We start from the raw sequence: 13495 nt of genomic DNA on the forward strand, positions 1-13495 counted from the left end.
ATAGGTTTTGTAGCAAAGGCGCCGCCAATTTGCAGTACCGCTTGACGGTGACGTCACCGGTTGGTTGGCTTCCCCGAGTTCATCAGACACAATGGGACAATACAGGACAGTGGAGGACATATAGGGAAAGATAACAGTTGAGACCGTGAAACATGGAAACTGTAAAGCCACAGGATTATCAGAGGAAATATTTACAGTAAGAAAACGAGAATTAATAAAAATTGAAAAGTGTTATTGTCTTTTATAGAAGTTTACCAACCTAGACATATTTGAATAAAAGCATTAAATTACACATTAAATGCACATTTAGGAATGGCGCAGCAATCTTATGCGAGTAAAACATATTTGTACTATGCGTCATTACCTGGGGACCTCTAGTCATTTGTAATAATTGTAATCGGCATCTCTGTGATTTGGCAGGCTCATATATCATTTCTCAAGGTTTTATCCACCGTTTGCGAATAATGGAGGCTGTTTTGAAGTGTTTTGACATTATTTCTGGTGCTAGGTCATATCCATATCGGCCAACACTGTCGTTTTGGCCGGGAGTCTACCGTTTGTTTATTTATCATGAAAACTATAACATTTGAGACCCGCGATCGCAGTGATCTTCTGTCCGGTTCGCGGGTCTTAAATACGGTCATATATCACTAAACACCATACAACTATAGGCTATACTACGGTGGCCCTGAACCACAAGGCGGAAAAAAAAAATTGCGGGGAGAAAAATAAAAACAGTGTCCTAGACCCTTTCTGAGTCCAAAGACTTTCTCTCTCTATCTCTCTCTGTCTGTCAGATTTTTCCTCTCTCCTTGAAACTTTTTTTTTCCTCTTCAAAACTTTTTTTTCTCGCTCTTCAAAACTTATTTTTTCGCTCTTCAAAACTTATTTTTTCGTCTTCAAAACTTTTTTTTCCGCTGTTCAAAACTTTTTTTTCGCTCTTTGCTCTTTTTTTTCCCGCCTTGCGGTTCAGGGCCACCATACTATACGCAAAGCTTTGCCATCACATCCGGGAAATAAGTCCGTTAATTTTGTGTAAAATCACGTTACGTAACGTTACGTGTCTAACCAAATTCACAGAAGGCTCCAATTAAGTCAACTACGCAAGCTGCTATCCAATCATAGCAGTGGGCGTTTACTTCCAAGTCTTCTATGCGGCCCGCCCTTAAAAACCGAACGTTTCTTCGTAGAAAATAGCCTATTACTTATTGATTTTGATGTTTTCGAATGTAAAAACCACGCGAACGTCATAAGTAGACATCAGACGATAGTATAAAACAATAAAAACGGCCAGTTCAATGCACCTTTAACAGTGTCTCTCCCATTGTGTCTGATGAACTTGGGGAAGCCAACCAACCCGGTGACGTCACCGTCAGCGGTACTGCAAGATGGCGGCGCCCTTGCTACAAAACCTATACAAAGGCATCCTTTTTTCTTTTAAATGGTCACCCTAATCTGGTTCACTATATCATTTTTGATTGAAGTGGAAACGTTCTGGAAACTTGACTGGATGGTTCATTTCCACTTTAAGTGTTGCATTTGGATTCACCATAGCAAACCTGACTGACAGAATTTTCCAAGGCCTGGAAGTTCATCAAAGTGTAACACTGAAAAAACATAAAGCTCAGAGATGTGTCTTTGTTCGAATTCTGTAGACATTTAAAATGCCAGATAATTCAAGTTCTGTGTCCAAATGAAAAAAACTGAGCACACGACAATGGTCAACAAAAACTTCCCGAGCAAAGACTGACACGTTTGGGCTTAGAGTGAAGTCTGAAAGAGGCCACAGCAAGTGGAGACCATGCAAGGTCAATAAATATCATCGCTCGGACTTGATTTTGTAGCGAAGAACTATGTAGGTGGCGAGTCGCAGGATGAAGAAGAAAATCCCCAATACAATGAAGTCCATGTACAGCTTGGCATCTTCCACATCTAATAACTGCAGAACCTCTTCAGGTCTCTGGAACTTGCAATCCCTCCCTGGACATTCAAGCTCAGTTCGGTTCATCCCATAAATGGAGAGAATCACACCCTCAAACCCATACCTAGCAGAAACACAATCAACCAATCATGAAAATTCAATATTCCATAATTAAAGTATACAAACAACTACTATAGGTAAAAAGAGCTCACCGAACATAGGACACATAAGAACTCCACTGTAGGTAATCAGGAATGGTGTCAAAGTTCACAAAGTAGCCTGAGAAGAGTAAAACGGGAATGGCAGTGACGGGACCCACAAAAGTGGCCACCTGTGAGGAAGATAAACAAACAATGGGTAAAATATGTTAAGCAGAGACATTAAGCAATACCACAACACCAAGTACCTGAAGGGAGGTGGAGGCAGCACCGACTAAAAGCCCAAGGGACTGGGCTACTAAAGCTGTGCAGATCGACAACGCCAAAAAGAGCAAGTAGCGACTTGCTTCTGGAGGCTGTTCAGTCATCCAATACACAATACTGCAGTACAGGATGGGACAAATGAGCTGAGGAAGAGTGGACAAACATCAGGCAGACAACCAAAAATGAGGCTTTAAAGAGTCCCTAGTTCCCTTTTATAAAACCTTCTCATGCTCTCTAAATACTGTAGCCTCAAATGGACTACTTGCATGGAACCTTTTGACGTACTACCGACTTGAAATCGTACGGCTCAATAGGTTCCGGTTATATGTATTTACAATGGGGCATTGCTCCCTGCGAAACTTAAAAGGTTAAAAATAAGATTTTTACGCACATACATTATCAGCGACATAAGAAGAAATATTCTAAACATCACTAGGTACATAATCTTCAAAATATCGGAGAAAGCAACAGCTGGTGAACGACAGCGTTTCACTGTTAGCGGTTCACATTTAACCACATTTAACCGAGGTTGTATCTCGTTATTGGTGCTGCTAGACCTTAGTGCTGCATTCGATCCCATTGACCACAGCACACTCCTACATAGACTCGAAAATTATGTCGGCATTAAGGGAATAGCTTTGAAATGGTTTAAATCTTATTTATCCGACCGTTTTCAATTTGTAGCAATAAACAATGAGGTGTCACGCAAATCGCAAGTCCAGTACGGTGTACCACAGGGCTCAGTCTTAGGGCCTCTGCTCTTCGCATTATACATGCTACCTCTAGGAGATATAATAAAGCGACACGGAGTTAGCTTTCACTGTTATGCTGATGATACTCAACTTTATATTTCCTCGAAGCCTCATGAAACACAGCAGTTCCATCGAATAATGGAATGCATAGTCGATATAAAAAACTGGATGAGTAACAACTTTTTATTACTGAACTCGGACAAAACGGAAGTGTTACTTATTGGACCGAAAACTGCTATAAGTAACAACCAAGAATACTGTTTAACTATTGACGGATGTTCCATAAAACCCTCGTCGTCAGCAAAGAATCTTGGCGTTCTATTCGATAGTAATCTGTCATTTGAGAGCCACGTCGCCAACACCTGTAAAATTGCGTTTTTCCATTTTAAGAATATATCTAAACTACGTCATATGCTGTCAATCTCAGATGCAGAGAAGTTAATTCATGCATTCATGACATCAAGACTAGATTACTGTAATGCACTGTTAGGTGGTTGCCCTGCAGGCTTATTACAAAAACTCCAATTGGTCCAAAACGCGGCAGCTCGAGTTCTTACACGTACAAAAAAGTATGAACATATTAGCCCGGTTCTGTCAACCTTGCACTGGTTACCTATAAAGCATCGCGTTAACTTTAAAATCTTGCTTATTACCTATAAAGCCTTACATGGTTTAGCTCCTCAGTACTTGAATGAACTCCTTTTGTATTACAGTCCTTCACGTGCATTACGCTCTCAGGCGTCCTGTCAGTTGGTAATACCTAGAATTTCAAAATCAAGTGCAGGTGGTAGATCCTTTTCCTATCTAGCGCCTAAACTTTGGAATAGTCTTCCCTGCACTGTCCGGGAGGCAGACACACTCTGTCAGTTTAAATCTAGACTAAAGACGCATCTTTTTAATCTTGCATACACTACTCTTCCATAATATAAATCTTTAGAGGGTTTAGGCTGCATTAGTTAGATCAACCGGAACCAAAAACACAACTGATGTACTTGTTGCATCAAAGAGTACAGAACAGTACTCTACTCTCAGCCAGTCTTGTCTCATTGTTCCAAGGTTACCACAGCGAGCAGGATGCAGTTCATGGCCTGACCTGATGGTAGAGCGGAGAATGGGAAGTGGGGACCTGACAAGAGCTGAGATGATAGAGCTGGATAAAGAAGGACGCGGTCTCTTGACATGTCTTCACCACAAAATTTCAAATGCTATTAGATTATTAATGATAATCTTAAACTATAATTTATTTTATTATTAAGTTTATTTATTTTATTTAGCCTTGTTGTGCAAGCTCTCTGGAGCTTGTGCAGAGGCAGCAGCTTTTGCCAGAGGGGAACTGGAATCCCCTGGTTGGGCCTGGGTTCTCCTGAGGTTTTTTTTCTCGATTAGAGTTTTGGGTTCCTCGCCACCGTTTGCATACTGTTTTTGCAGTATGCAAAATCATCTGCCTGACCGGGGGGGGCTGCTTTAGAATTTTAAAGTTTTACTTAATTAATATTGCATATAGGAATTTATAGTCTGTTTTATTTGACCTGTGCTTCTCTCTCCTTTATCCTAAATGTGTGCTCTCACTGAGCGTGTGTGTGTGTGTGTGTGCGTACTTGTCTGTGTACGTACGTGTGTGTGTGTTGTGTGTGTGTGCATGCGCATCCGTGTGTGTGTGTGTGTGTTGGTGCGTGTGCGTGTTGTGTGTGTGAAGTGTTTTGTGTGTGGGTATGTCTGTCTTCTGTGTTTTTAACCTTTTCTTGTTTTTGCAGGTACAACTTTGATTGTTTTGCTTGTAGTCAATATGTCTCATGTGCAGCTGCTTTGTAACAATGAAAATTGTAAAAGCGCTATATAAATAAAGTTGAGTTGAGTTAACCACCAAATGCAAATCACAGAAGGCTGAAGGAGACTAACAGTTTGGATTAAAGAACTTCAAATATTGCAGTGTGTAATGCGTGAGAGAGCAGGGACCTGACAAACATACGCAACACGTTTTTATTAAATGTTTGGATCACTATGTTGCGTCGTTTTTTATTGACAAATGTAATACAATGTAAATGCAAGTAAATGCAATTTCTGTCAATAACTATAGGCCTACGTATGTAAAAAGTGTAGTTATAACGTTTAAGGATAAATGCCACAAAAGTTTGTGCAGTTAATTTATTTATTTGGCATTAAATCTGCTCTATCTGCAGATTTCGATCTATTGCTATTTTAAAATACTCATATTTTTAAATACTCTGCAATGTGAATGAACATCTAATTAATTTAAAATCCACATAGAACATTTAACAATCATGGTGTCATTTTATTGTCGTTCAAATGTATGAAATATAATCTATTAATGAGACTAGCACCGTTTAGGAAAGCGATGGACTGCTGCAGGGTGCATACAACTGCTTTATTATTCAGAAGCGGAGTATACATTTATACTTTATTATACAGTGAACTTCTGCTAATTTAAGATCTGCCCTAAAAACCCACATTAAAGCATGTTAACATCACAAACAGGATTTATTGTTTTTAATTAAGTGATCGCCCAAGAAATAGAAATAATCTACGATGATCTCCGCATGTAGATATGCTGAACACTGTTACCGGAAATGACTGAGCCGCATCGAGAAGAACGTGGAAGACTATGTGCAAGTAGTCCATTGTCACTAAAAGTGTCTTTAAACAGCCGAGTTAAGACTGATCTGTGTCTTCTCATTTTGTGTCTTCTCATAAATTTTGCATAAAGATGCAATACTTTGCTAAAAAATAAAAATGGCTTTCTTTTCATGATAGAGCATTTATTTAATAAAAACGATTGTTCAAAATGTTCATATTTTCTTGAATTTCATATTTTTATGTTCACAATTCATTTTTAGTTAGTTATATACATCTTTAATTGCTGTGTAAATGCATGTATGCAACCTTCAACAATCTGTGGTTAACCTTTAGCTTTAAGCTTATGTAGTGTACTGTATATACAATATGGCCTAAGACTTGAGCAGGCACCCACCTGGAATGGAATGTCAGCCATTGTCTTAGCCAGATAGTAAGCCTTCAGGCTGTACCAGTAGTTTAAATGTTCTCTGAAAAATACAGCCATCTCCAGGGGAACTGAAAGAAAGACAGATATATCATATCATATCAAAAACCACTTTCAGATCCCCTGAATGCTGGACATGACTATTGGTTGTTGAACTGTGTTACTTTGTTCTTCAATGTCTTCTAAAACACTTACATGTGAGTACTGTGGGCATTAGGGCTCCAAACATGAGGAAAAGCATTGAAAAGAAGAGAAAACCAGTGTTGTTGAAGACTTTACTGGCATCATTGCCAATGTTGAGGTACAGCAGGCCTATCAACACTCCGATAGAGACGTGTGACATTAGCCGCAGATGTGTCAAAACCTAGAGCAAAAAAGAAAAACAAGAAATACTTTTCTTGAGCATACTCAATCGCAGATAAGCATGGATAGAAGAGTTCGACACATGCGCAGTACGTCACCGAGTGGACTCGGCTGATTCAACATTTCTTCGCGCATGCGCTGTTGTACGCATTCCGTCCGCGCGGTCTCAAAAAATGGGCTGCACGTGGACGGGGTGTGTGGATGACCGCGGACCCTCCTGATGACGAAAATTACTTCATGCGGACGCGGACAGTCGGACTATACTTTTGCCTTTCATGTTTCAAATCTATTCTGTAAAAATGTGACTGTCAAAATGACAGCCGTGGAAAAAATGAAGAGACCACATCAGAGACTGTTTTTTCTGATTTTAAAATAGACTATTTATAGGTATGTGTTTAGGTAAAATTATCATTTTTGTTTCATTCTGTGAACTACTAACAATATTTTTATTTTTTATTTTGCATTTATTTGCAGAAAATGAAAACTGGAGAAACAGAAAAGATCCTCTGTATTTTTTCAGACCTCAAATACTGCAAAGAAAACAAGTTCATATTCACTTTTAAGGAATAACACAGTAATATGTGTATGCTACATGTATTTAGAAAAAAAGTGATAATCTGGATTATATCACAGTTTTCATGCGTCTTGTTATGCTGTCAGTCTTTTACATTGCTGTTAGATGACTTGTCACTCCTGAGGTTTGATTTTGTTGAAACTAAACAGACACTGGACTGTAATGGTGATCTAAAAATGCTGATTTGAATGAACATTTGGAATGGTCTCTTAATTTTTTCCGCAGCTGTATGATTTTGACTTTATTAAGAATGACAAAGTATGATTTGAACTTTTGGAAAGTATTACTTAATGTTTTTGGAAACAAAATTTTTAAAAGTGTAGGGCTGAGATACCTTATGAGGGATACAATTCATCAACATGTACCTGGTCTCTGCAGATTGAAATAAGTGCTCTTTTGAAGAGAATGCAGAACTGAGTCAAAGAGCTTGTTGCAAATGTATTGCTCTCATCATGTCCTGAGTCCTGTCATCACAAATAGGAAACAAAATGAGCTAGAATCCAAACGTGTAAATAGCTGTAAAGGTTTGCAGTAATCTTACACATATTGTAAATCTGGCAATCTGTAGTCAAAACATTGAAAAAGTAGAGTGACTCACGTTGACACATTTTGCAGCACACAAGTTTAAGGTGTTTTTGTCAATACAGTGTCTCTTTTCTTCCAAGGCACACATGCCACCCTGGACAGCTTCAAACAGAACTGGGTTCAAGTCTCCATATTCCCCTGACGCTAGCTCTATGACTAAACATAAGAAAGAACATTATAAAGTAAATATGTTATGTCTGTGTAAAGTATGTGTCAAATAAGCACGTCAAAGTTTAGGTCAACATACTGAAATCTGCAGGGTTGTGGTATGTAGGACAGCGAAGACCTAGCGCACTCAAGTAAGGAATGAGGAATGGGACACTTCCCTTGAAAATGCATTGGCCCTGACTCAAAATGTACAGCTTTGAAGAAGATACAAAAGAATTAGATATACGATGACAGTAAGATAATAGCTTTAGATCCAGAGAAAAATGTTATTGCTCAGATGTTGCTCTTTCATAGCTCAGGAGATTTGATGGAGTTGCTTAGGAGAAATGATAATAAAAAATAGGAAAAATTTTAACATGCATTCTGTTAAAATACATTAAATAATCTGAACTTGTGTTTGAGTTCATACTGAAATCTTTCTGGGTCTTTTGCTCATATCTGAGACGCAGGGGACTTAAGGTCTTTGCACATACAGTCCGAAGTTTTCGTATGCGTTTTTTCGTATTTGGCGCTCGTTTTTACGGTGTCTCTGAATTGTCAAAACGCCTCTCAAAATGCTTGCTACGGATGCGAAAAACGCTGAAAATCGAACCCAGTCCGAATTCTTTTATGACGGACGAAAATATCTTGGCAGTGTGTAAATATGATTGACACAACGTGAGGTCGCGTGCGAAAGTTTCGGACACAAATTTCAGACTCAATGTGCAATGGCCTTTAAGCAAATGTTTCCATTTGCTCTAAATTAAATTTCATTGATGTCTAGGGGAAATCACTGAGATACTAAAGAGATCTCTGTGATTTTTCTGTCTTATGGGATGACATATCATGATGTTTAATAGCCCAACAACAGATTCTCAGATGCATGTACCTTATCAAACATCTCAAAGAGTTTGGCACTGGGCTGGTGGATGGTGCAAATGATGGTTCGCCCTCCTTGTGCCAGAGACTTCATCAATGATACTACTTGGAAACAGGATGCACTATCCAAACCACTATGTAACAACAACAACAACAAACACAATAACGTAATTCTGCATACTGACTTTTAAGCATTTGTAAATTAATATGGCTGATAAAGAGATTCTTTTAAATTTGCTAACATGAGATATTCAAAGAATCCTTTACAAATAAGACTCAAATCTTTACCTGGTTGGTTCATCAAAGAACATGACTGGTGGGTTGTTTACCAGCTCAAGGGAAATAGCCAGGCGTTTGCACTGTCCTCCAGAAAGAGAGGCTGTGCGAGTGTGAACACACTCATGTAATCCCAGGGCTGTAAGAATTTCTTTAATCTGCACACAAAAGAATAAAGGTGAAATTCTGGAGGGAAAGCCTGTTGATGACAATTACTAAGGACATGATAAACTTACCAGCTCTTTCTTCACCTCTGAGCTTTCATTGAGCTTCAAGTTTGCTGACACCTAAAAAACATCTTGAGTTCCTTTTGCTATTTAAAAGACTTCATTTAATTCTCTGCACATGTGACTGGAGTTTTGGGTATTAGCATCAAACCACCAGCAGGGGGAATCTTGAAATACATCCAGGCTAGACTCACCATCATAGCTTCTTGTACAGTCAGGTGCGGCTGCAATTTGTCCTCTTGCATAATGTAACAGGACATCTTTCGGAAGGTTCGTAGGTCTCGGAGCTTTCCATTTACCAGGATCTCACCCGTCATCCCTGTTTCCCTTTATTGCACATGACAAAAGTTATTTTTATAATAGCTTGCTTGTTGAGTTCCAGTAATATGACCAGCCACATTGTGTTTTTTTTTTAATTCTCTGTGTACCCTCACCTGTACCCAGCCAGAATGTTCATCAAAGTGGACTTGCCAGCCCCAGACGGTCCCATAATCCCAATAAATTCCCGACTGCAGAATTTTCCCGACAGACATTTGATCAAGGCCTTAAAACCTACAAGGACACAAAACACGTGCAAGCCGTCATACTGTTCACATCTAGAACAAACGTCTATTTACAGTAAATCCACCAGGTACGTGAGTTTCACCTACAGTTGAGACCAAAACGTCTCATTAAAAGAAAGTTTTGATATTTTGTGGAGTCATTGAAATAGTACAGTTTCAATGCAATCCTCTCAAAGCCTGACTTCAAAGCTCCAATGCACTCTAATTAGTAGCATATTAGCCTGAAAACCCTATTCTCACAGAAAAATCACAGCACTATGGTTCATTGCAAAGAGTTTAACTCATTTAGATTATTTCCACTGAACATATAGAGAACGCTTTTGAAGACTTGCAAATTATCATTATTGATGACCCTATTACATTCGTGCACACTAACTGCATATAGCCTTACATTTATCACTTTTACATTTACCCTTATCGCATTTACACATGTACTGTAAATGTGGAAAGGAATGCTTTAGCTTTATCAAAAAGACAATGATACATGCAAATGTGTTACATTTACTCACCCTTTTATCATTTCAAACCTGTATGACTTTATTTCTTCCGCAGAACACAAAAGAAGATATTTTGAAGAATGTTGTCAAAAAGGGTTGAAATGACAAGAGGGTGAGTAAATTACATAATTTTGATTTCTGGGTTAAGAAATAATGGGGGCTTATTTTGAAGTGAACTACTCCTATAAGCAAACAAAAAAATTACACCAACGCACAAGCACCATAACATGAATCACTATAGGCACCGCAGTTCTACAATGAAAATTTTGTTCTCTTTATTGATTCCCGCTAGAGGCGTGATCTCATCATTATGTGATCTCGTTTCACCCACGGCACAATTATTGACTACCATGGGAAAATTTGCTTTATAAATTTCTTTGTCTGTTCAACACAAAAGAAGATATTTTGAAGAATGTAGGAAAGCATTGAGCAAACAGTTCTGGGGCACTTTTGACTCTATGGTATAGTCAATGGTGGCCAAGAACTTTTTGGATACAAGCATTCTTTGTGTTCATCACAACAAAGAAATTTACACAGATTTTGAACAACTCGAGGGTGAGTAAATGAAGACAGAATTTTTATTTGTGGGTGAACTATCCCTTTAAATGTCCTGTTTGCTTTTGTTATGCATTCTAAAGCATGTATAGAACAGGCACACAACGTTTTTCTTAAAACATTTGTCTTTCTCTCTACTGTCTCTCCACCTTGTTCCTCTCCTTCTCCTTTTCTTTTTCTTGCCTATAGTTCTGAAAGCTTGCATTTTTGATAACCATTTGTCTTTGTTATTTACAGGTTTTGCTGCAGATGTTGTTCAAATGGACAAATCTCTCACTTGTAAGACGCATTGGATACATCATCACGGATGATTTCAGCAAGTTTAACAGGTGTCTGTCATTATTTACTCACCCTCAGATTGTTCCAAACCTATAAATGTCTTTGTTCTGCTGAACACACGGGAAGATATCTGGAAGACTGTCAAATCTCACCCACCCCACCCCCATTGACTCCCATAGTATTTATTTTCCCTATGGCAGTAAATGGTAGGTAAGATCTGAGATTCTTCCAAATTTCTTCCTGTGTGTTCAACAAAACAAAGAAATGAATGCAGGTTTCAAACAATCGAAATGATTATGTGTAAGTGATGACAGAACTTTCATTTTTGGGTGAAGTACCTCCTTAAGATTCTGACCTTGTTTCTTCCACCACGGTCCTTCCCTGATGGTGTAGGAGAGGTCTCTAAACTCCAGGTCCACAGCCGTGCGTTTGGGAAGGTGAGAGAAACGTTGTGCCTCCATGATGTGGTTCTCCACCTTCTTCAGATGAGTTAGCAACGGAGCTTCCTGCGGCTGAGGTCTATCCTCCACAATAATACTAACTGACCCAGGGTCAGATGCCTTATCTGCCATCCCTAACATCTAAGGGTGAACATACAGAAGAGAAGGTTGTATTTGGTGGTGAAAGCAAGTTTATACATAATATTACATCCTGATCCATGTTTACGTGGTAACTACTTGGTTAGAAAGAATATGCAAGTCATACAGAGGTACCTAACTGAGTCATCGAATAGTAAATCACCTTCAACGTGAAAGGAAAATCTGCGGTTCTCTTGAAACACAAACTACCTCTTTACCTTTCTGCCTAAGATCTTTTATAGAATTTGGAGCTCTTTTAAAAGGCTGGGATTTTGTTTCCTCCGAGTGGCAGCATTGGGCTGACACATTGAATTGACCGGCTAGAAGCAAGTCCCTGGAGTCAGAGTGAAAGAGCGAAATCAGAGCTCAAATGTGAAAAGCCAGGTCAGAGACAGACAAAATTGACTCGGTCCCCCAGAGAACGCTAGCTAGCAGGGGATCACTCTAAAATTCACATGAGACTCAGAAGATTGTGCCTTGTGGAGACAACCTAGCCTATACAAAGGACATCTTGCTGGAATGTATTATAAGCAGTGGAACATAATCTGATCATACAAGTCAGACACATTATGATCACTTATGTGACCTGCCCACTCATATTCACTGAGAAAGTGTTAATATATACTTACGATGTTAACAATTTAGTGAGGTTTTAATAATTATAAGAACAATTCTTTATAATTTATAAAAGAGTATTGGAAACACACACACAAAGTAAATGTTAAGATAGCAGAGAGAGTCAAGAGATTTGGCTTTTAAATTGGCAAATGTAGGCTAATCCATATACGGTTCTATTACAGTTTCTCTGTTAATTCCATGCACATATATACATAATTACATTGAAAAGTAATGCCTAACTTACATATTTGGTTTTGCTGGTATTGCTATAAATTGAGGCTATAGGCCCAAAAGAGAGACTACAATATAGTCAAGAATACTAGGATAGGTAAATAAAAGACGTACGCAATCGTCATTATAAAGCGGACATGATTAAACTGTTTTGCTATTGAATGCAAAACAACTCCTGCAGCCTGAGCTAGTAAAAAATCGAAATGCGCAAACTTAGGAAACAAATCACTTACCAGGCTCATTCTGGAAAGGAATTTTTAATTCATTAAGCGCTTTAAGTAGTTTAGTGCGGTTTATGGTTTTTTTGTTGTTTTTGTTGATCAGCTCCGCTAATGAAACCGATGCAGAATGTCCCGGCACGACACAATAAATCCCGTACAGTACTGAATGACATCCTAGTCCTGAGCTCGAGCGATTCGCCCTGAGGTGTGACGCAGAATTTAGGGGAGATGGAGACGTCAACACACAGTGTATCGGTTTACGATACTACGAATCAGTATTTACCAGTATATCAGTATATCAGTTCATTATTTTTCACAATATGTGTTTTCTAATTGTTACTTTCATTAACATGTAACATTACTATGATGTCTAAAAAACTGTTGAAGCTGCAGACTTGGACTATCAGCTGTTTTTGACGTCATGCGCCAACTGCGCCTATGAGACAAATTGCTTTTTTGTGAATGTGTTAAAGTTCTTCATTCAATAAGTGATACACACATTATATTACGTGTCGCAAAGATACGTGCGTGTTTATCAAAGTGTGTTAAGATTATAGACTGCTGTGGTCTCTGTGGTATGTAAGTTGTTTTACGTTGATAGACGCCACAAGCTCATAAAATGTGTTCATGGGTTATCGGAGCGCATCTGGACGAGTCTGCCTGATATCTGAGGTGCAGAACTGTGCACCGCGTGTCATAAAATGTATTTCAATGTTACAATAAAAAATGTGTCACTTTGTGGCAGGCCTACTCTTCATATACATTTCATGCATGGATAATGTCTCACC

The 13495-nt window shown here is 38.7% G+C and overlaps 1 protein-coding gene and 1 long non-coding RNA gene across 3 annotated transcripts; one reads left to right on the plus strand and one right to left on the minus strand.

Annotated features, from left to right (window-relative positions):
* Nucleotides 1-1454: 1454 nt before the first annotated feature.
* Nucleotides 1455-13449, minus strand: abcg4b (ATP-binding cassette, sub-family G (WHITE), member 4b). Of its 2 annotated transcripts, XM_057350380.1 has the most exons (15): nucleotides 12720-13449; nucleotides 11415-11640; nucleotides 9600-9717; nucleotides 9360-9492; nucleotides 9175-9225; nucleotides 8951-9096; nucleotides 8673-8796; nucleotides 7884-7998; nucleotides 7650-7792; nucleotides 7417-7515; nucleotides 6310-6478; nucleotides 6085-6185; nucleotides 2328-2486; nucleotides 2134-2252; nucleotides 1455-2045 (listed from the first exon to the last, which is right to left on the minus strand). In XM_057350380.1, the coding sequence occupies exons 1-15, from the start codon at nucleotides 12726-12728 to the stop codon at nucleotides 1820-1822; spliced, it is 1938 nt and encodes a 645-aa protein (XP_057206363.1). In that variant the 5' UTR covers nucleotides 12729-13449; the 3' UTR covers nucleotides 1455-1819. The 2 variants fall into 2 exon arrangements, with proteins under 2 accessions (XP_057206363.1, XP_057206365.1); XM_057350382.1 differs by lacking the exons at nucleotides 6085-6185; nucleotides 6310-6478 and having other exon boundaries at nucleotides 12720-13448.
* LOC130564375 (uncharacterized) lies at nucleotides 9728-11137 on the plus strand. The gene is made up of 3 exons (XR_008964247.1): nucleotides 9728-9796; nucleotides 10281-10337; nucleotides 11018-11137. It is a non-coding gene; the product is annotated as an uncharacterized LOC130564375 (long non-coding RNA).
* Nucleotides 13450-13495: the final 46 nt, after the last annotated feature.

Source organism: Triplophysa rosa, linkage group LG14, assembly GCF_024868665.1.
Source record: "Triplophysa rosa linkage group LG14, Trosa_1v2, whole genome shotgun sequence".
NCBI lineage: Eukaryota > Metazoa > Chordata > Actinopteri > Cypriniformes > Nemacheilidae > Triplophysa > Triplophysa rosa.

Bases quoted from the DNA above. Each gene is read 5' to 3' on its own strand.
- abcg4b (XM_057350380.1), bottom strand. The intron at 9,097-9,174 runs GTAAGTTTATCA...TTTTGTGTGCAG, and splicing joins CAGAGGTGAAGAAAGAGCTG to ATTAAAGAAATTCTTACAGC. The intron at 2,046-2,133 runs GTGAGCTCTTTT...TGTTTCTGCTAG, and splicing joins TCTTATGTGTCCTATGTTCG to GTATGGGTTTGAGGGTGTGA.